At 46.1% G+C, this 20392-nt stretch overlaps 1 protein-coding gene across 3 annotated transcripts in view; it reads left to right on the top strand.

Annotated features, from left to right (window-relative positions):
* The window catches only part of FAM168A (family with sequence similarity 168 member A), a 202825-nt gene that overhangs the window by 88554 nt on the left and 93879 nt on the right, over positions 1-20392 (top strand). For all 3 annotated transcript variants that reach the window (XM_082056829.1, XM_082056827.1, XM_082056828.1), the window contains exon 3: positions 13496-13583. In XM_082056829.1, the coding sequence (XP_081912955.1) occupies positions 13514-13583 (70 nt within the window). In that variant the 5' untranslated portion in view covers positions 13496-13513. The remainder of the gene's footprint in view (positions 1-13495; positions 13584-20392) is intronic.

Here is a 20392-nt window from a genome sequence, read left to right as displayed (position 1 = left end):
AGGTCTTCACAGAATCACAGAATGTTAGGGATTCCTTGCCACTGGAATAATCTCTTAAAACCGAATTAATCATTGAACTGAAACCAGGAAGGGAAGAAGCCAGAGAGTCGTGGTCAATGGGGCAGAGTCCAGTTGAGGCCTGGATCTAGTGCAGTGCCTCAGGGGGCAGTGCTGGGGCCGGTGTTAATCAATATGTTCATCAATTATTTGGATGAGGGAATAGAGTGACTGTCAGCAAGTTTGCTGGTGACACCAAGCTGGGAGGAGTGGCTGACACGCCAGAGGCTGTGCTGCCATCAGAGACCTGGACAGGCTGGAGAGCTGGGCAGGGAGAAATGTAATGAAATAGAACAAGGGCAAGTGTAGGTTCCAGTGTAAGTTGGGGAACGAGCTGTTGGACAGCAGTGTAGGGGAAAGGGACCTGGGGGTCCTGGGGACAGCAGGATGACCATGAGCCAGCACTGGGCCCTTGTGGCCAGGAAGCCAATGTTACCTGGGGTGGATGAGAAGGGGGTGGTCAGTAGGTCAGAGAGGTTCTCCTGCCCCTCTGCTCTGCCCTGGGGAGACCACACCTGGAATCTTGTGTCCAGTTGTGGCCCCTGAGTTCCAGCAGGACAGGGAACTGCTGGAGAGAGTCCAGCGCAGCCACCAAGATGCTGGAGGGAGTGGAGCATCTCCCGTGTGAGGAAAGGCTGAGGGAGCTGGGGCTCTGGAGCTGGACAAGAGGAGACTGAGGGGTGATGACCTCATTCATGTTTATAAATATATAAAGGGGGAGCGTCAGGAGGATGGAGCCAGGCTCTTCTGGGTGACAACCAATGGTAGGACAAGGGGCAATGGTACAAACTGGAACACAGGAGGCTCCACTTAAATTTAAGAAGGAGCTTCTTCCTGGTGAGGGTGTCAGAGCCTGGCCCAGGCTGCCCAGGGGGGTTGTGGAGTCTCCTTCTGTGCAGACATTCCAACCCGCCTGGACACCTTCCTGTGTAACCTCATCTGGGTGTTCCTGCTCCATGGGGGGATTGCACTGGATGAGCTTTCCAGGTCCCTTCCAACCCCTGACATTCTGGGATTCTGTGAACTTGATTTCTCTTGCTTTTTAAGGGTAAATAAAAACACGCCACCCAATATTTCACCAAACGCTTCCTGGGAACATTGAGTTTATTTTCCAAATATGTAAAAACAAAGCTGTGAATTCATTAAAAACTCGAGCGAATCTTACCCAAATCAGTCCCCTGCCAGGCCGTGTTTTCCATCGCGGGTAATATCAATTTGGGCATCGTCAGAACAGAGGGAAATGTGGAGCAAGGAAACCTCTCAAGTAGGCGGTGAGCACCTGTTCTATGATTGATCGAGTTAATTTAAGTCGCGGATTGAATTGTTATGAAGAGCGATGGCAGAAAGGTTGTTACGAGCCGAGATGATGCTTATCGGCGTGGAAATAAATGTGTCACGAATGGGTTGCAAATCAAAGGCCTGATTTCTTTTCTGTTTCAAAATACATAAATCAGGGGTGTGCGTCTGTAAGTCGTGTAATCAATGTCTAATGCGCTGGGATCTTTGTGGAATATTCATAAGACTTTATAGAGTTTATAATGTAAAGCTGCGAGGCTGCAGACATCTCTGCCTAAACCCAGGTTTTAAGCTTACACCTAAATGTGTTGTAAAATAGCTGCGACACTGAATTCTAGGAATAATTAAATTATCCGATGAAGGTGATACCTCGCTGTCTATTTGGATGTGCAAAGTGCTTGATTTGGTGTTGGTTTTGATACAAGACAGCTACAAGTGTATGTTTTCCTATCTTCATTACGTTATTTATGGTGCGAAGATGTAGGTAGTTTAATTTCGGTATATTTTGGAGGATGTATAACCCAAAGATTATACATTCTGTCTTCACTTAAACTTTTGCCTTTACACTTGTAAATGATACTAAAATTATATTACTACTGAAATTATATTAGAAAAGCAGAAAGCTTAGACAAACCGACAATTAAACACATTTTGTAGAGTTGTGGTGGCCGCACGTGTGTAAAATTTGGGGTGACCTGTTGGCCGTCACTCTGTTAAATGTTCAGTGACTCTGTTAAATTGCAAAATTGCTTTCTCACAATAGGGATTAACATGGAATTAAACCGTTCTGTGGCAAATGGGAACTTTTAGGCATTTTTGTCGCCATAGCATCAAAGGATTGCCAGAAAAGAAGGTTTTTATCACTGCTGCAAAGCATTGTCACTGTTGATATGGAGGCTCTGGTATCCTTCAAGCCAAAGCAAATGCGAATGACAAATTAGTTAATTAAACTAATCATATCATTGCTGGACGCCCTCTTGGGTTTTAATGTGTAATATCCTTCGACAAGTGAACGTGTTAACATTTTGGTATTGCTTTGATCAGAAATACCTGTAGTTGCGACTGGAAATCCTACTTCACTCTCAGAACCAAGAGCGTCGTCTCGTGTTGGATTTACCTATCACATTGTTAATATTTTGAATAAAACATCAGGATTTATTTCTTTCCTACACTTAAATACTGGTAGCTCGAATGGCTCCACGTATCCTTGACCAGGACAAATCAATTTGAGGTGAATAGAAATGTTTGCGTGTGAAGACCAATATTTGCTTGGCTGCTCCAGAGCGAGCTTTTCATTTTAAACATTTCCGAGCGGCCCCAAAGCCTTTTCTCATTGTTTTTTCATTCACATCGGCATACATTTATTTTAAAGAAGTGAATGACTGCTCTGCTTTAATTTCTGCCGTGCTATTCAACCCCTAAAATTGCCTTTTTTCCCCTGGATGGAAAACAGGAACGCAAAGCTGGGTTGTCTGCCCAGCCTAAATCAATGGGGATTTAGCAATTCCTTCTTGCCAATATAAACTACGAGGTGTAAGCTCCTTCAGACTTCGCTCAATCTCTTCCCGCTCTTTAGCTGAGGAAGAAAAGTCCGGAAATGTATGAAAAGCGTTAATTGTTGACTTTTTGTGGCCTTTCAGCCCTTTCCTTTGTGTGGCCTGCAAAAGAATTCCTGGTTCGGGCCTCCTGGGCCTGGGGATATTCACTGGGAACTGGAGAGGAACAAAAGCGCTTGCAAACCCCTCTGGAACGGCAGGATGAAAGATTCTTGGCTTTTACAGTGATTATGAAATGAATATGCTAATTGATTGCATATTGCTTGTGTTATGGAGTCGTATCATACATTGGCTGATCTTGGTCTCCTGTCTCTCGCTACCGACCTTCAGTAATTCCTGTGTGGAATGTTTAACTTGTGGTTGAGACCACGTAGCCTCATTTAAAGATTTCAAGTGATTGATCGTTGCCATCTGATGCAAACTTTCTTTCTCTTTTGCTGGTTGTATGTTGTTTTAGTGCATATTTTTGCAACATCCACCCATAAAGGCTCAGAGTCTGTAGAAGGAAGAGAAGCTCTGGGGAGACCTTAATGCGGCTTTTCTGGACTTAAAAGGGGCCGAGAAGAAAGATGGGGACGGACTTTTGAGCAGGGCCTGTTGTGATAGGATAAGGAGTGATGGTTTGAAACTAAAGGAGAGAGATTCAGCATAGAAATAAGAAATTGTTGGCCCTGAGGGTGGTGAGAGCCTGTCCCAGGTTGGCCAGAGAGGTGGTGGCTGAACCATCCCTGGAGACATCCCAGGCCAGGCTGGACGGGGCTCTGAGCAACCTGAGCTGGTGAAGATGTCCCTGCTCATGGCAGGGGGGGCACTGGATGAGCTTTGAAGGTCCCTTCCAACCTGAACTATTCCATAATTCCCTAAATATCACGTAGGGCGTATGTGCAGAAGGAACGCGGTCATGGTAGGGAGCGAGGGTGCTAAGCGTCACCTCCTTCATCAGCTCAGGAGCATGGCATAGTTTGGTCATGGAGGCAGTTGGGTTTGGGCAGCTGGTGACATTCGTGGGACACTCTGATGGGACAACGATCCCCACCAACACCACCAACCTTCAGCCAAATCCATGAAAGCTTTGGTGGACATGGGGAGGGGAACAAGCTGTAGAACGCCCCGGCTCCAACTCCGTTTTGATATTTGAGAGCTAGAGGTGACTGAATAAATCTTTAGGATTCAAATCGAGTTCCCACATAGATACAAAATATAAAATATTCACACCATTAATCTGCATTTTTCCCAGTTTTTATATCCCATCTTTGTCCATGCGAAGGACATCGTTAGGAGGAGATCGTTAGAGGGCAGCGAGGAACAGCCATGGCTGGAAGTCATAAATGACCCAAACCCTGCAGCGCAGTGGATTTGAACACTGCCCAAATAAAGCCGAGTGGATCGTGACCCATATATTATTAAATGACGTCTCTGCCTTCATCTGATTTTAATTCCAGGAATCTTGTATTTCTGGCATGTCGACTTTATATGGTGTAATCCGCCCAGGTCCCAATTTAGGTCTTGATCCTGCCGCAGTGCCTGGGAAGGATATTCAGGATACTCAATATTCAGGATATTGTTGGAAAGCGATTCTCCCACACTGAGGGGAGCAATTACAAAAATGATGATTAATGGTAGCGGTTGGAAATTTTGGAGCAAAACAGAAATTAAAGCGTGTCTTATTTTAATAATTTTAAAGAGCTTGGAAGGGGAAGCTTATATTTGTTAGTAACGTAAATTATCTTTTTATGAACATTATTTTTCTGTCTGTAGGGGAAGGAGTGATGGACAAAGGGCTGAAGCAGCTTGAGAAGTCTCAGATAAGAAAGATAATTAAAAATATTATTTTGCTTTTTTTTTATAATGACTGGGTGATGTTAAGGGATCAATGTTTATACGCCAGGGAAATTTTCTAACCAAAGCCTCAATAATTTTATAGTAGGTCAAATTCTGCAGTAAGTTAATTAAAAATGTTGTTTGGACACTTGATAGTGCTTGTCTAGCATCATAGATAATAATCTAAGTACATTTTCATGGTCCTGTGAGGCATCAAACATCATCTGTTTGATGATTTGCTGTAATATAGATATACATTGATGGAAAAATGTGAATGCTGCCCTCACCCCCACCACCCTTCCAAGGTTTCTGGTGTCCTACCAGGTGCCATGGAACCTTCTGAATGGAGACCATTCGAAAAGACCAAAATCTTTGGAAATTGGTTACGTCTGATGCCAATAAAATTCCAGCCTGAGAATCTGGAGGAAGGTGGAGGTTTGAGAAATGAGCTACAGCACAAATGATCACAGAATCCCAGAATCCCAGAATGTGAGGGGTTGGAAGGGCCCTGGAAAGCTCATCCAGTGCAATCCCCCCATGGAGCAGGAACACCCAGATGAGGTTACACAGGAAGGTGTCCAGGCGGGTTGGAATGTCTGCACAGAAGGAGACTCCACAACCCCCCTGGGCAGCCTGGGCCAGGCTCTGCCACCCTCACTGGGAACAAGTTTCTTCTCAAATTTAAGTGGAACCTCCTGTGTTCCAGTTTGTCCCCACTGCTGCTTGTCCTATCATTGGTTGTCACCGAGAAGATCCTGGCTCCATCCTCCTGACACTCACCCTTTAGATATCTGTAAACATGAATGAGGTCGCCCCTCAGTGTCCTCTTGTCCAGCTCCAGAGCCCCAGCTCCCTCAGCCTTTCCTCACACGGGAGATGCTCCACTCCCTTCAGCATCTTGGTGGCTGCGCTGGACTCTCTCCAGCAGTTCCCTGTCCTGCTGGAACTCAGGGGCCACAACTGGACACAATATTCCAGGTGTGGTCTCCCCAGGGCAGAGCAGAGGGGCAGGAGAACCTCTCTGACCTACTGACCACCCCCTTCTCATCCACCCCAGGTACCATTGGCTTCCTGGCCACAAGGGCCCAGTGCTGGCTCATGGTCACCCTGCTGTCCCCAGGACCCCCAGGTCCCTTTCCCCTACACTGCTCTCCAACAGGTTGTTCCCCAGTTTATACTGGAACCTCCAGCAAATCTGTGCTCACCCTGGTCTAGTAAGGCAGAACCCGCTCTATCAAAAGGCTTTTCCTCATGGAAGATGTCCCAAGCTATCGTTTGTGGAAAGAAAGGAGCAGAGAGAAGAGTCTTCAAACTGCGTGTCCTGGGAAGTTTTTTCGGCCAAAAAACAATGAAGTCGGACTGTGAAGATAAAAGAATCGAGACAATGAGCCGGAGGAGGACGTGGCTCAGCCAGAGAGCAGAACGAGAGCACTAAATACAAGAGTGCAACAGGGTGCATCTCAAAGGGAAAAGATGACAAGGCCTCAGGTTGAAGAAATTAATAGGGATTAATCAAGGAGGATGTTTGAGAACTGCTGAGAATGGTTATGGAAACACAGGTATGTTAGTTATTAAAAAACACATTTATTTTTTGGTTACCTCCTGGTGAAACCCTTTAGTATTGCAAATAGCAAAGAATTTACAGCACAGAATTCATCTGCATACAGACCTTTTCATCGCTGAGCCCCTGGGACACCTCGGAGCAGCCGGATACAAACGCACGTGCCGTTCCGATTGCTGAAGTGGCGCAACAGGAGGTATCTGCGAAGAAAATACATCGTCAGCGTAATTAATGAGTAATGCAGCTGAGTCACGTTCAGAGCCTCAGGAAAGACCGCACACAAACAGCATTGAGTTAATCACCACCTGTGCTGCCGACTCCAACGCCGTCCATATTCACACATCAAACGTCTTGATTGCGTTGGGTAATGACTGAGCTTCAAATCTGGTTCCCATCAGCAAAGAATCACAGAATAGTTTGGGTTGAAGAGACCTTCCCAGCTCCCCCAGTGCCCCCCTGCCATGAGCAGGGACATCTTCACCAGCTCAGGTTGCTCAGAGCCCCGTCCAGCCTGGCCTGGGATGTCTCCAGGGATGGTTCAGCCACCACCTCTCTGGCCAACCTGGGCCAGGCTCTCACCACCCTCAGGGCAACAATTTCTTCCTCATGTCCAGCCTGAATCTCCCTCCTTTAGTTTCAAACCATCCTGTGTGCGGTAACATCAACTGCTAGAATGTTCCTGAACTGCGGCTTTGCCGCACATCTTCATTTCCACTGGAAACACTCCCAGAAAGAAAGGGATGTAGGACATGACCATGAGCAAGCCAATAAGCGTGAAATCAAACCTGTATTTCAGATGTGGAAATGCTTATTACAGAATCATAAAATCATTTTGGTTGGAAAAGCCCGTCAAGTTCATCGAGTCCAACCGTTCCTCTACTACCCCATGTCCCTGATAACCTCATGTCCGTCTGTCCAACCCTCCAGGGATGGTGACTCCAGCACTGCCCTGGGCAGCCTGTTCCAATGCCCCACAGCCCTTTGGGGAAGAAATTGTTCCCCACATCCAACCTCAACCTCCCCTGGCGCAACTTGAGGCCGTTTCCTGTTGTCCTGTCCCTTGTTCCTTGGGAGCAGAGCCCGACTTCCCCTCAAGGTCTTCCTTGTTATGAAGGGCCCAAAACTGACCCCAGGATTCAAGGTTTGGCCTCCCCAGTGCCCAGCACAGGGGGGAGCAGCAAATATCCTCTCAGGATGGAAGAAAAGCTCCTTGCCCAGCTCTTCTTGTCAGCTACCACCTCATGGGTGCTTTTTCAATAAAAATGGCAATATGAAGATCAATAAATGTATCAGGTGGATGGTTTGAAGACCATGATGACCCTTCTGCTCCAGCTTCATTAATTTATGAAGCAGGTTTGGTGGAGCTGGAGATTGTGGTGGGGATTTTACAGTTATCCGGGTTAAACAAGGCTGGAGCAGAGCAGAAATTTTCTCTTTCCATCCATTTTTTTTTCGAATTGCATTTTATTTTATTAATAAAAGATGAACTAGAATTGCGTCAACTTCAACCAGATTCTTTTCTAAGGTCTTCAACACATTAAATATTTTGCTTTAGGTGAGATACGTTCAACCAGCTGTTAGTTACGGTGTAGCTAAAAAAGGGCTGTATTAATAAGGAGCTGTTAATTGTGGAAAACCACGTTGTGTTCTGAATCTCTGAGCTGTCACCACATAAGTTTTGGGGGGAAACATAGGATGTAGCCTTGTAGTTTGCCTAAATGAACCTTTAGCGGATGAATTGGAAGTTAATTTAATTAGCGATCGGCAGATCCCAAGCGACGGTCAAGCTTCAAATGAATTCACTGCAGAAATGGTTCAGAATGTTATTGGAATTTTGAATGTAGTGTAAGGTCAGGAGGTCTTTCCATGTTCAAGGAGGCTTTGTCTGAATACTATTAGCATGCCATTTGTATAAAATGAATTTAAAGAGGCGATGTGCAGATTAATTAAAGAAAGCAAAGCAAACCAATGATAAAGAACAAGAGGGAAGGATGTTCTCATTGTCTTGCACCTGTAGTGGTTTGAAGGTGGTGGTGATACCTGTGCTGGTTTTTGAGTGTTCCTGTTGGAAGGGGATGAAGTAGATCATACAATCACAGGACGGTTTGGGTTAAAGGGACCGTCCCAGCTCCCCCAGTGCCCCCCCTGCCATGAGCAGGGACATCTTCACCAGCTCAGGTTGCTCAGAGCCCCGTCCAGCCTGGCCTGGGATGTCTCCAGGGATGGTTCAGCCACCACCTCTCTGGCCAACCTGGGCCAGGCTCTCACCACCCTCAGGGCAACAATTTCTTCCTCATGTCCAGCGTGAATCTCCCTCCTTTAGTTTAAAACCATCACCCGTTGTGCTATGGGAACAGGCCCTGCTCAAAAATCTGTCCCCATCAGATGATGTTCAGTTTTGGGCCCCTCACGCCAAGAAAGGCCTTGAGGTGCTGGAGCGAGTTGAGAGAAGGGAACGGAGCTGGTGAGGGGCTGGAGCACAAGTGTGATGGGAGCGGCTGAGGGACCTGGGGGGTTCAGCTGGAGAACAGGAGCTGAGGGGAGACCTTCTGATCTCTGAACTGCCTGAAAGGAGCTTGGAGCCAGGGGGGTCGGGCTCTGCTCCCCAGGAACAAGCGCCAGGAGCAGAGGAAACGGCCTCAAGTTGCGCCAGGGGAGGTTGAGGTTGGATGTGGGGAACAATTTCTTCCCCAAAGGGCTGTGGGGCATTGGAACAGGCTGCCCAGGGCAGTGCTGGAGACACCATCCCTGGAGGGCTGGACACACGGACATGAGGTTCTCAGGACATGGAGCAGTGCCAGGGTTGGACTCGATGATCTTGAGGGTCTTTTCCAACCGCAATGGTTCTATGACTGTGTCGCAGGCTGTCACCAGGGATGGAGGACAGAGTCATCTCCCCCGAGCGGCAGCAGCAGATCACCGTGCAGAGCACAAAGCTCAGCTTTGTCCAGAGCACCCGAGTGCGGCTCTGCAGCCACCTCACAGCACATCCAATTCCAGCTCCGCATTCACAGCACAAACATTTTCATTTCCCTGCTCGTGCTGTTCAGAAATCCCTCTTGCAAACTCCATTTGGCCGGCGCCTTGGCGTGGTGGCCTCCCATAGCCTGACCTCTCTCTTATTAGTATTTCTATTTACCCTTCATCTGCAGTAATTCCCTAGTGTGATGGAAACATGGCGTCCGCTTTCACGGGGAAGGTAAAATAGATGAAAATTGAATGTTTTCAGGTATCCCGAGCCTGTTCACCAACCACTTGTTCCCATGGCATCCCTGCTGGAGCTTCTCCTTCAGCTTCTTGCTGGGGTCTCAGCAGCTTCTAAACAACAGAACATCCCTGCCCTGGGGCTTAGGAACCCATGGAAGCTCCGTGCAAAAGAGCAATACTCATGTTTGTCTGTTTATAATTCATTTATATTAGTCTGTTTGTTGTATATTCATAGCCACGAGCAAGGGCTGCAAGTTATTGTGGCGAAGGAGGTTTAATTTTGCTAATCCTGTTTGATTCCTGTTCCAGCGCAGCTTTTTGAATGCCACAATGCGCTGGCCGTAATGAGTTTAAAATGTATTTTTCAGCGGTATTGTCTCGCAAAACGTAATGGAAGCTCCACTGAATGTGCTTTAATACTGGATGCTGAAAAGAAAGAAGACCTTCCGTCTCAAATGCTGTTCGCGTGGACTCTTTCATGCTGGCTGGAAATAACACCCTGCATACCAAGCAGGGAGGAAGCACAAACCTCTTCCTCACAGTACAATATCGCGCTCACCATCTTTTTATCTCAGCTAAAAAGCATTTTCTTTCATCCTTCTCGATAAGAGCGTTTCATTTTACCATTCGGTCCGACACCTAAAGCGAGCCAGGTGTATGCAGCAATTTTCAGCAAATTATGATATATTTGTGCTCTTTACACCCAGAAAAGTGTGAAAGAAATGACGACTGCATGGGACAAGGGGCTTTATAAATGCAGCCGTGACTCCGTCCTCACCCAGGAGCAGGTCCGGCTGTTGCTTTTTAGTTCTAGGTGGAGGAACAAACATTTGATTGGAAGGTAGAGGGAAGAGGGACCCTCATAAACTTCATTTCTTGGGCAGGAAGACTCAGCTGAGGAAGAGAAGGAGAGAACAGGGCTGGCGCAAGATGGACCCATCACTTTCTTGCTCTGTTGAAGAACATCCTGAGCTTACAGACAATGCAATGGCTGACGTGAGGGCCATGTGCCCGCGCTTGGCTGAGGAAGAGGATGGAGCTTTTCTGCAGTCAATGGGTGTTACTGCAGGGATGTCACAGAATCCCAGAATGCCAGGGGTTGGAAGGGACCTGGAAAGCTCATCCAGTGCAATCCCCCCATGGAGCAGGAACACCCAGATGAGGTTACACAGGAAGGTGTCCAGGCGGGTTGGAATGTCTGCACAGAAGGAGACTCCACAACCCCCCTGGGCAGCCTGGGCCAGGCTCTGCCACCCTCACCAATAACAAGTTTCTTCTCATATTTAAGTGGAACCTCCTGTGTTCCAGTTTGAACCCATTGCCCCTTGTCCCAGTGGTCCCCTGTGCAAAGAGCATCGTTCAGCCCCATGGGTGCATTTGTTGAGAGCGTTGGGCATCGTGCTGTTGGTTGGGTGGCCAGATACCTAATGTGGAGCCTGGATATTGACTTTTCTCCTGGGAATATGAGGATGGTGGGATGGGATCAGATTGAAGGTCCTTGCAGCCTAAGAACCTGACTGGAAGGGTGTCTGGGGAAGAGGAGGAGTTACTCTGTCCCTTGGGAGGCTTTGGACATCCCACCGGCCTGGCAGCGGGAGGCCAGAGGAGCCCCAGAAATGATGCGAGGCTGGAACAGCTCTGCTGGGGGACAGGCTGAGAGAGTTGGGGTGTTCAGCTGGAGAAGAGAAGCTCCGGGGAGACCTTAGTGCGGCCTTTCCGGACTTAGAAGGGGCTGAGAGGAAAGATGGGGACAGACTTTTGAGCAGGGCCTGTTGTCATAGAACAAGGGGTGATGGTTTAAACTAAAGGAGGGAGATTCAGGCCAGACATGAGGAAGAAATTGTTGCCCTGAGGGTGGTGAGAGCCTGGCCCAGGTTGGCCAGAGAGGTGGTGGCTGAACCATCCCTGGAGACATCCCAGGCCAGGCTGGACGGGGCTCTGAGCAACCTGAGCTGGTGAAGATGTCCCTGCTCATGGCAGGGGGGGCACTGGGGGAGCTGGGAACATCCCTTAACCCAAACCCTTCTGTGATTCTATGAGACACGTAGGGACGTGGTTTAGTGGTGGACCTGGCAGTGTTAACAGATGGACCTGATGACCTCAAAGGTCTTTTCTAACCAAAATGATTCTGTGATTCTCTGTACTGTACGCAGACAGGTGTTTGTATGGTTTGAGTTGTACGTTTGAGTGCATCCTGTATCCACCACATCCTACCCCGAAACACCCTCCTGTGTTGAACAGGCTCCATACGCAGCCCAAAAGTCGCAGTTTTGGTCGGACACTTACACAAGCTGATGTTCATCATCTCAGGGACAGATGACGTTGGGTTTTCTCCTGTAAGTGAGAACTCAAGCCAAAAAGCAAACACTTACCAGGACGGGCTCACCGGGACACCCCAGGGCCATAAACCCCTTACACTTGGGTGTAAATCCCCCACTATAATATCTCAGGGATGTAAAGTTTTGCATTGATTTTCCTGTTGATCTTACAAGCTCCATCATGCGTTAGTGAAGCTGCTGGTGTAAATACGTCTCTTGGTGGAGCTTTTTCTTCCAGCTCGCTTTATAACCACGGTTTCCTTTGCTTTGAGAACTGCTGAGGGTGGAGGGAAGGCTAATTAATTAAGCAGTAATTGTTGTCAAGTCAATTGGTGCTAACATTTAACATCTGACTTGTTTACTATCCCGAGGTACAGCGGAAGGAGTTAATGACTTAACAAATTGTGCATCCATCATGAGAGACTTGTTTGGAATGAACCGTTTTGTTTACGAACTGTAAAATAATACATTTTTTTTAAAAAAAATGCACATTTTGAAGCAAGTTTGTTGAGGTTCTTGTGTGAAATTGTCACTAGATAGCTGTGGAGACAAATGCGTCGCCTAATGAAGCTTAATGACTGATTTTCCCATTAATCAGAATTGAGAATGTGCTTCATTAAGATAATTAACTGAGCCACTTGCTTAACTGACAGATAGTAGACGCAAATCCCCAAGCCACTTGCTTTCCTCTAAATAAAGCTCACAAGAAGCGAACCCGGCGCTGCTTCGGCATCTTTATTGCAGAGGGAAACAGGAGGGCTGGTTTGTCTCATTGCCTGCGTTACCCTCTTTCCCTGAAAATAAGACAGGGTCTTATATAGGGCTTATTTTCAAGGGTTGTTGTATTTTTCCATGAACAACAATCTTGAACAAATAATCAACATCTATTCAAACATGGTCATGTTGTCACATTTTGTCACATCTGTCCTGCTGCATTCTATTGCCAGTTAATTTAAATTTTACATGTGTAGCTGCCTGGACACTATCTAAATTGACTTTTTAATGAACTGTAACTAGGGCTTATTTTTGGAGTAGGGCTTATGTTTTGAACATCCTCAAAAATCCTGTAAAATCCTCCTAGGGCTTATTTTCGGGGTAGGGCTTATTTTTGGGGAAACAGGGTATGTCCATGGCGGCATCTCCCAGTCTTGTACGCGGTGGGTGGCCCTGGGTGCCCCGTGCACCAAACCTTGGGCTTGAGTTTGATGGAATCAGCTCACAAATATTTCACCAGCAGCGAACGGTCTTTTATCTGCTAATTTCGGAAAGGTCGGGTCTTCATGGCAGTTGGTTTTGTCACCCAAGAGCGATGAGCTCCGAGGAGGAGGAGGATTCTTTTGTCTGAATTTGTGCCTTCTCCTCTTTGTTCATCGCAAGCTGGACACGGGGTTGCAAATCCTGAGCCGCTCTGAACGCGGAGATATGTAAAATTAATCTGCTCCGGGTACATTTGTAGGCAGAAGAAGTTAAGGGAATTAACTGAAAGATCCCCAACTTGAATTATTAATTACGCTACCTGGTTGTAACGTCTTGTTGTAAATCCTTTTCCATCACAGCTCACTGTGTCTTGAATTATAACAGGGCAACGCTATCGTGTAGCGGAAGACTCTTTACGCAGACAACTTTTTTGGAGATAAATTGAGGTGATTGACTCAATTCTGCTTTTCTTTTTTCCTCAGAGCTCCCGGTCTTCCACCATGAACCCTGTTTACAGCCCCGTCCAACCTGGGGCTCCCTACGGAAACCCGAAGAACATGGCGTATACAGGTAGGACCAGCGTTTGGCGGCTGTTTCGTGAATGTCTGTGTGCGGGTGGTCGTTAATGAGTTAATCCCTTAACGAAGGGAGAGTTCTCATGAGGGAGCCAGGTGGGAATGTGACTTGTAGGAAAAACTCTTGGGTGAAGCCAACACAAAACTCTTGGGTGAAGCCAACTCAAAACTCTTGGGTGAAGCCAACTCAGAACTCTTGGGTGAAGCCAACACAAACCTCTTGGGTGAAGCCAACTCAAAACTCTTGGTGTGAAGCCAACTCAAAACTCTTGGGTGAAGCCAACTCAAAACTCTTGGGTGAAACGAACTCAAAACTCTTGGATGAAGCCAACTCAAAACTCTTGGGTGAAACGAACTCAAAACTCTTGGGTGAAACCAACGCAAAACTCTTGAGTGAAACCAACTCAAAACTCTTGGGTGAAACCAACTCAAAACTCTTGAGTGAAACCAACTCAAAACTCTTGGGTGAAACCAACGCAAAACTCTTGGGCGACACCAACGCAAAACTCTTGGGCGACACCAACGCAAAACTCTTGGGCGAATCCAACGTGACAAAGTCAGTGAGAAGAAATGGATCTGAATTCACAAGGAGAGGATGCCCTGGAAATTCTAAAGAAAAGGATCAAAAAGGGTTTTTTTAGAATAACAAAACATGTAAAAAGTTACTGCGGGGTCAACTGGGAGCTGGAGGATTTGCCTCCGATGTTGATCGTGTGCTGTAGGAATGAAAATCGCGCGAGCGAGAGCTCAGGGTTTGGAGAACATGTGGTTGTTGTTATAGGCGTTGATTTAATCTGCGTTATTGATGGATTGTTTTGTTTCCAAGTTACGCTTAGCTTGAGTTAATCTTACATTCAACAGCAAGTTGGGTGTCTGACGTCCCTCTTTAGAACAGAGTTGTCTCAAAATGTCACCTTTAATACTCAAAAAAAGGCATTGAAATATGTTGATCATAATTATGTAATTAGTGGGGAGCTGAAGTGGGCTGATTTGGAAAGAAAATCTCAGTTCAGGCGTATCTGTGGTTTCATGTTTACTGGCTGCTCTTCAGATCTTGGAAGCACCTTATAAAATCCGCCTTAAATGCTCCTTCTAACATTTTGTTGAATATAATTAGCTACTAATATAATATAATTAGCTACCAAGTGTCCTGTTGTGTTGAAACTTCCTTCTTTCCATTTGCGTTGCCAGTTGCGGGTGTTGACTTTGACCTAACGTGCGAAATGGGAATGGATATTAAATACTCTTGGCTACTTCATTTACAGAATATTCTCATTGACTTTGGTGGTTATTTCAGCTGGTGGAGAGGAGAACGGTCGATACTCCACGTTTTGCCCTGTTTTTATTCAACTTTTCTTATTTCCCCATTGAATTTCTTCGTGTTGCTTTGTCTGAGATACTCCGAGGAGCTTTAGTCTCACAGTCAAAGCATTAGAGGCTCGGAATAAAATAATAGTGAATAATAGTCTCTTCAAAAATATCAGTGATACAAGAGGCCTGCGGATTCCAGTGATAGATGAGCCCGTGAGTGCACAGTTATTTTCCTACAACAAAAATAACAGCAATTTTGTGCTTTCCAGCACAAGGATGGTTTGGACAAGAGGCCACTTTTCTCCCACTTTGATTTGATTTGATTTTAGCGTGTGTTCACATCTCCACCTTCATATCCCTGCAATGTAGATGGTCTAGATCCGCTTTCACCCCATCCGGAATGTTTTAGAAGCTGCTTTCTGGCACTTCATAAGATGATTTGATTTAAAAATGGAGGTGCAGATTGGGTAGAATTTGTACCTTGACCTTTCTGGAAGGAGAATTTCTGGTTTGGATGAGTGAATTCTACACGACTGCTTTCTGAATAAATCAAAAGGCAACACAAACAGGAAATTATCTTAAAAACCCCTGCTGATTAATCACCATGAAGATTCACAGAATCACAGAATGACTGGGTTGGAAAAGACCTCAGAGATCATCAAGTCCAAGCCTTGGTCCAACTCCAGTCCATTGACTAGATCATGGCACTAAGTGCCATGTCCAATCTCAGCTTAAAAACCTGCAGGGCCGGTGAGTCCAGCACCTCCCTGGGCAGCCATTCCAATGCCTGACCACTCTCTCTGCACAGAATTGCTTTCTAATCTCCAGCCTCAATTTCCCCTGGCAGAGTTGAAGCCCATGGCCCCTTGTCCTATTGCTGATGCCTGGGAGAAGAGCCCAATCCCCACCTGGCTAGAACTGCCCTTCAGGTAGTTCTAGAGAGTGCTGAGCTCAGCTCTAAGCCTCCTCTTCTCCAGACTAAACAAGCCCAGCTCCCTCAGCCTCTCCCCATAGGGCTTGTGTTCCAGTCCCTTCCCCAGTCTTGTTGCTCTTCTCTGGACCCGCTCCAGCACTTCAATCTCTTTCCTGAGCTGAGGGGCCCAGAACTGAACACAATACTCCAGGTGTGGCCTCCCCAATGCAGAGCACAGGGGAAGGGTCACTGCCCTTGTCCTGCTGACCACGCTGGTTTGGATACAGGACAGGACACCATTGGCCTTCTTGGCCACCTGGGCACACTGTTGGCTCATGTTGAGCTTCCTGTCCATTAGTCCCCCAGGTCCCTTTCTGCCTGACTGCTCTCCAGCCACTCTGTGCCCAGCCTGGAGCGCTGCAGGGGGTTGTTGTGGCCAAAGTGCAGGACCCGGCCTTTGGCCTTGTTGAACTTCATCCCATTGGAATCAGCCCATAATTATACCATGCAGTTAAATAAATATATAAAAAATATATATATATATGGTAGGGATCGTGGCCCCCATGAGACTGGTTTCACCCCAAACCATCGCATTTTAGACATTTTAGCCATTTCTTTCCCAGAATTTGTAGGAAATGGAGATAAATTAATGGCAGATGTGCCAAACAAAGAAGAATTTGGAGGCAGATCGGACTGGAAAAAATCTAACGAGGTCTTTAGTTCTGTCAGTGGCAAAACCAAGAGGGGAAGATACAAGTGACTGTTGGAACATAGGACACTGAAGCAGAAATTAAATGATGTTTCTAAATAATTTATAAATGATTTTTCCCATTGTAGAGGTGTAAGGAGTCAGCGGGCTGAACTCTTACGACGCAACTCCAAAATAGAATATTAATTAAAAAAATACAAAATAAAAATAGCTATTTTCTTTGCTAGGCAAATAGTATTAGAAAAACATTTAAAATATGATTTTGTTTGAGTATTTAGTGAAAGGCCTGGAGTTTTATTGCAAAAAAGGGGAAAAATTTAGATACTTTATATCTCAAAGATCGGCAAGTCCTGCGGGTGTTCTCAACAATTATTAAGAGAAAGCTGCCATGTCTCCTGCATTACAAGTGTCGGGCTCTATCTAATTCTTAATTTCTATTCTTTGTCTTCATTTACATTGCTTTAACTTCTATCATTTAGCTACTTATCAGTTCCTAATTAACCACAAGCTAATAAAAACACCCGAAGTGTAATAACGTTGAGGTAAAGGTTTTGATCTGACTTTCTTCTCGTTCTCGCTTCTTTGTTGTTGGTGGGTGATGGAGAGAGGTCCATTTAAAGAGAAATAAAATGTAGCAAATGGGCTGCTGGTGTGTTAGGGGCAATGGGACACCCTTGGCACATACTCAACAGGTTGACATTCCATACATTTATTCAGATTCTTAATTTTGCCATCCTTGATCCTCCTTAAAGGAAGCGTGAAGAACAGTTTATTCCCTGATTTTTAAGGTGTGATCTTAATTAGGTTAATTTTTATGGGAAATTATTATTTTCTTTTTATTTTAAGCTTTTAAATATAGTTTCTTAGTGAAAGAAAAAGGGTTAAATTCCCAAGGGAAACGTTTATCGTCGGGTTTGTGCTCCAGTGGTCGCTTCCGCTTTGCTAATTCGCCGTATTTTAGAACATCACCGGCAAACGGTGGTTGAGTGTTGTTTACTATTCAATTAAACCAACCTGTAATTAGCTTAAACCTTCTGTAAGCTGCCGTTTTAATTGAGGTTAACTTTAAAACGGACTTAAGTGCTCTCATTTGCTTTTTTAGTAGTAGAATTCACTTTACCTGCCCCAAATGTGCTGGTTTTCCTTTGCCACGTATCTCATCTCGTTCTGCGGAATCGGGGATGAAGAATCAACGTCTCCCGGAGCTTGTTCAACTTCAAGCCCCAAACCATAAAAACGTTTGTTGCAGTTCATACCGTTATCATTTTCCCTACCAGAAGATGATTAAAACACCAATTAGACGCTGTGATTCGTGAGCCTTGGGTCGGTGAGACTCCGTGTTCGTCATCGTTATTACTGAATAATAAATGATAATAAAATCCGAGAGCCCGAAGATGCGAAGCTGGTTAGAAAACCTCCAAGGAGTTGGTGTCACTTCAGTGCACGACACTTTCCCAGTCCTGCCATTGCCACAATGCTTGGAAAAGCTGTTTTCCACCTCAGTTTTTGCTGCTGGAAGCCTTTGGTTCGGTTCAGACAAACCTATTTAGATTCTACGTGTTGTGAGGAATATTGCTGTTCCTTCCCCGCTATACTTAGGGAAGGTAAAATGCTTTTATTCAATAGATTATTTGAAATTTTAAAAGGAATATAACAAGTTCTATCTTTCTAACTTCTCGCTCTTTGTCCGTTCAGAAAAATCTCTAAACAATATGGATATATTTTCGTCTTTCTTTGGCCACAAATTACTGATGCGACCATTCCAGGTGACTGTCCCCTTCCACCTTTTCCCACATCCAACCCTCCACTTGCTCTCTGACAAAGATTCACAGTTTTCTTTCAGACTCCTTATACTAGACCTCAATCCACACACAATTTAACCTGGTCAAACCAGATTCGGAATCGTTTTGCCCCATTTTAGGTCCCTGCAGTGTGGATGTGAGTGATCTCCTGAGCTGGTTTAATGTTAAGGGCTGAGAAAAGAGCAGCTCCCATGTGGTCTGGTTTACTTTCTGAGCCATTGGATTGTGTCCTAAAAGAGCTCACAGAATCACAGGGAGGTTGGGGTTGAAGGGACCTCTGGAGATCATCCAGTCCAACCCACCTGCTCACGCAGGGTCACCAGAGCAGATCACACAGGATCCCAGGTGGTTTGAATGTCTCAGAGAAGGAGACTCCACACCCGCTCTGGGCAGGCTGGGCCAGGCTCTGGCACCTCCCAGCAAAGAAGTTGCTGCTCATGTTCAGATGGAGCCTCCACAAGGTGTATTGACGGCCGACTCAGATGTAGATGTCTACACAAAGTGGTCTGTGTTTGACCTCGAGTCCCATCCCTGGGGTTTGTGTCTAAACTACTCACTGCAGCTCTTCTAAAATGGTAAAAACCATTTAAAAGAGATTGTCTGGACCAGGTTGTGTGTTTGGCTCTTGGGTGGGAAGGGAAAGGCAAACCCACCTTCAGATGTGTGGGGCAAGGAACAATGGTCACTCTCTCTCTAGGCTGAATCACAGGATAATTTGGGTTGGAGGGACCTTCAAAGCCCCCCCAGTGCCCCCCCTGCCGTGAGCAGGGACATCTTCACCAGCTCAGGTTGCTCAGAGCCCCGTCCAGCCTGGCCTGGGATGTCTCCAGGGATGGTTCAGCCACCACCTCTCTGGCCAACCTGGGCCAGGCTCAGGGCCAACAATTTCTTCCTCATGTCTGGCCCAAATCCCCACTTGGTTTTCCTCTCAGAGGGGACTCGAAGGTAACACCCTCCATCACCCCCTTCCCTGGATTTTTGGGAAAGATCAATCCCTTCTGCTGCTCCTCTGCTCCTTCTCCTTGCATTGCTCATTCCCTGGACTCTTTCACTCCATCCCAGCTATTTTTCCTTCTCTCTCGCAGCCCGTGAGCCTGACCCAGCTGGCAAACACCTGCGTGGGTCCAGGAGAGCTGGGCTCATTTCACCAGGAGGAACCTGACGCCTTTTAATAAAACCTCTTTGTGCGCCCGGGTTCTGTTTAGCTGCATTTCCAAAGTGGATTAACCTCAGAGTGCCCCGAGGTGCTTTTAAGGAGCCTCTGCAGCACACGAATGTGAAATAAATATTCAAGGGTTGCTGCTTGGCAAGTTTTATCCTGCACGACATTCACCAAAGTATTTTGGGCAAGGAGAGTTTGAATCGCATTTACAATTCATCTGTGATCTCGCTGCAAGATCCACTCTGTTCCTCCTCAAGCAACAAATGCATCTTCTTCATTTTAAAGCATAAAATAGTCTTATTTCTGATGATTTAAGGAGAAGCCCTGGCTAAGAGCTGTATCATTTGTATGTAGAAATGTGCGGTGTCTCCCCGTGTCACTTGTCAGCCTTTTTTATGCTGTCTGCGAGGTCTGGGTTCATTTGCTTTTCGATTTAATTGATTTTCCTGCTTCTTCAAATGGCAGCCTCTCTGTGGGATTTTTGAGAGCGTTGAGAAAGAGATATGACAGTAGTGTAGTTTTAATTTACGGTATAACGCACGCAGGAGGTTACGAGATTTTGTGATAGAGAACAGGTGTGGCTGGTAGGCAAATACGCCAGTCAACATATTAATTACTATCTTTTTAATGTTAGTGCAAAGGTTTGATATTTTCCTTGTGTGTCTGAAATCTTGGGGATCTTTCCGAGGGATTCCCCAGAAGGATTAAGGATTTGTGCGAGCTGATGCTCTTACGGTTGTGACTCATGCTGCAAAATCCGAAGCAAAAATTGTACAGTCTAATTCCCTCGAAATCTTTGGGGAAAGGTGAACAGAAACGTGGCCAATGTCACTGGGTTGATCACCCTGCTTGCTGAGGATGGGTTTGTTCTAGGACCCTCCAAACTCCTCTTGGACACAAGTGACCC

The sequence above is a fragment of the Streptopelia decaocto genome (genome assembly GCF_964273445.1).
Source record: "Streptopelia decaocto genome assembly, chromosome: 1".
In the NCBI taxonomy this organism is placed as follows: domain Eukaryota; kingdom Metazoa; phylum Chordata; class Aves; order Columbiformes; family Columbidae; genus Streptopelia; species Streptopelia decaocto.
Note: the sequence above shows the minus strand (reverse complement) of the source record. Positions and strands in the feature narration are given on the sequence as shown.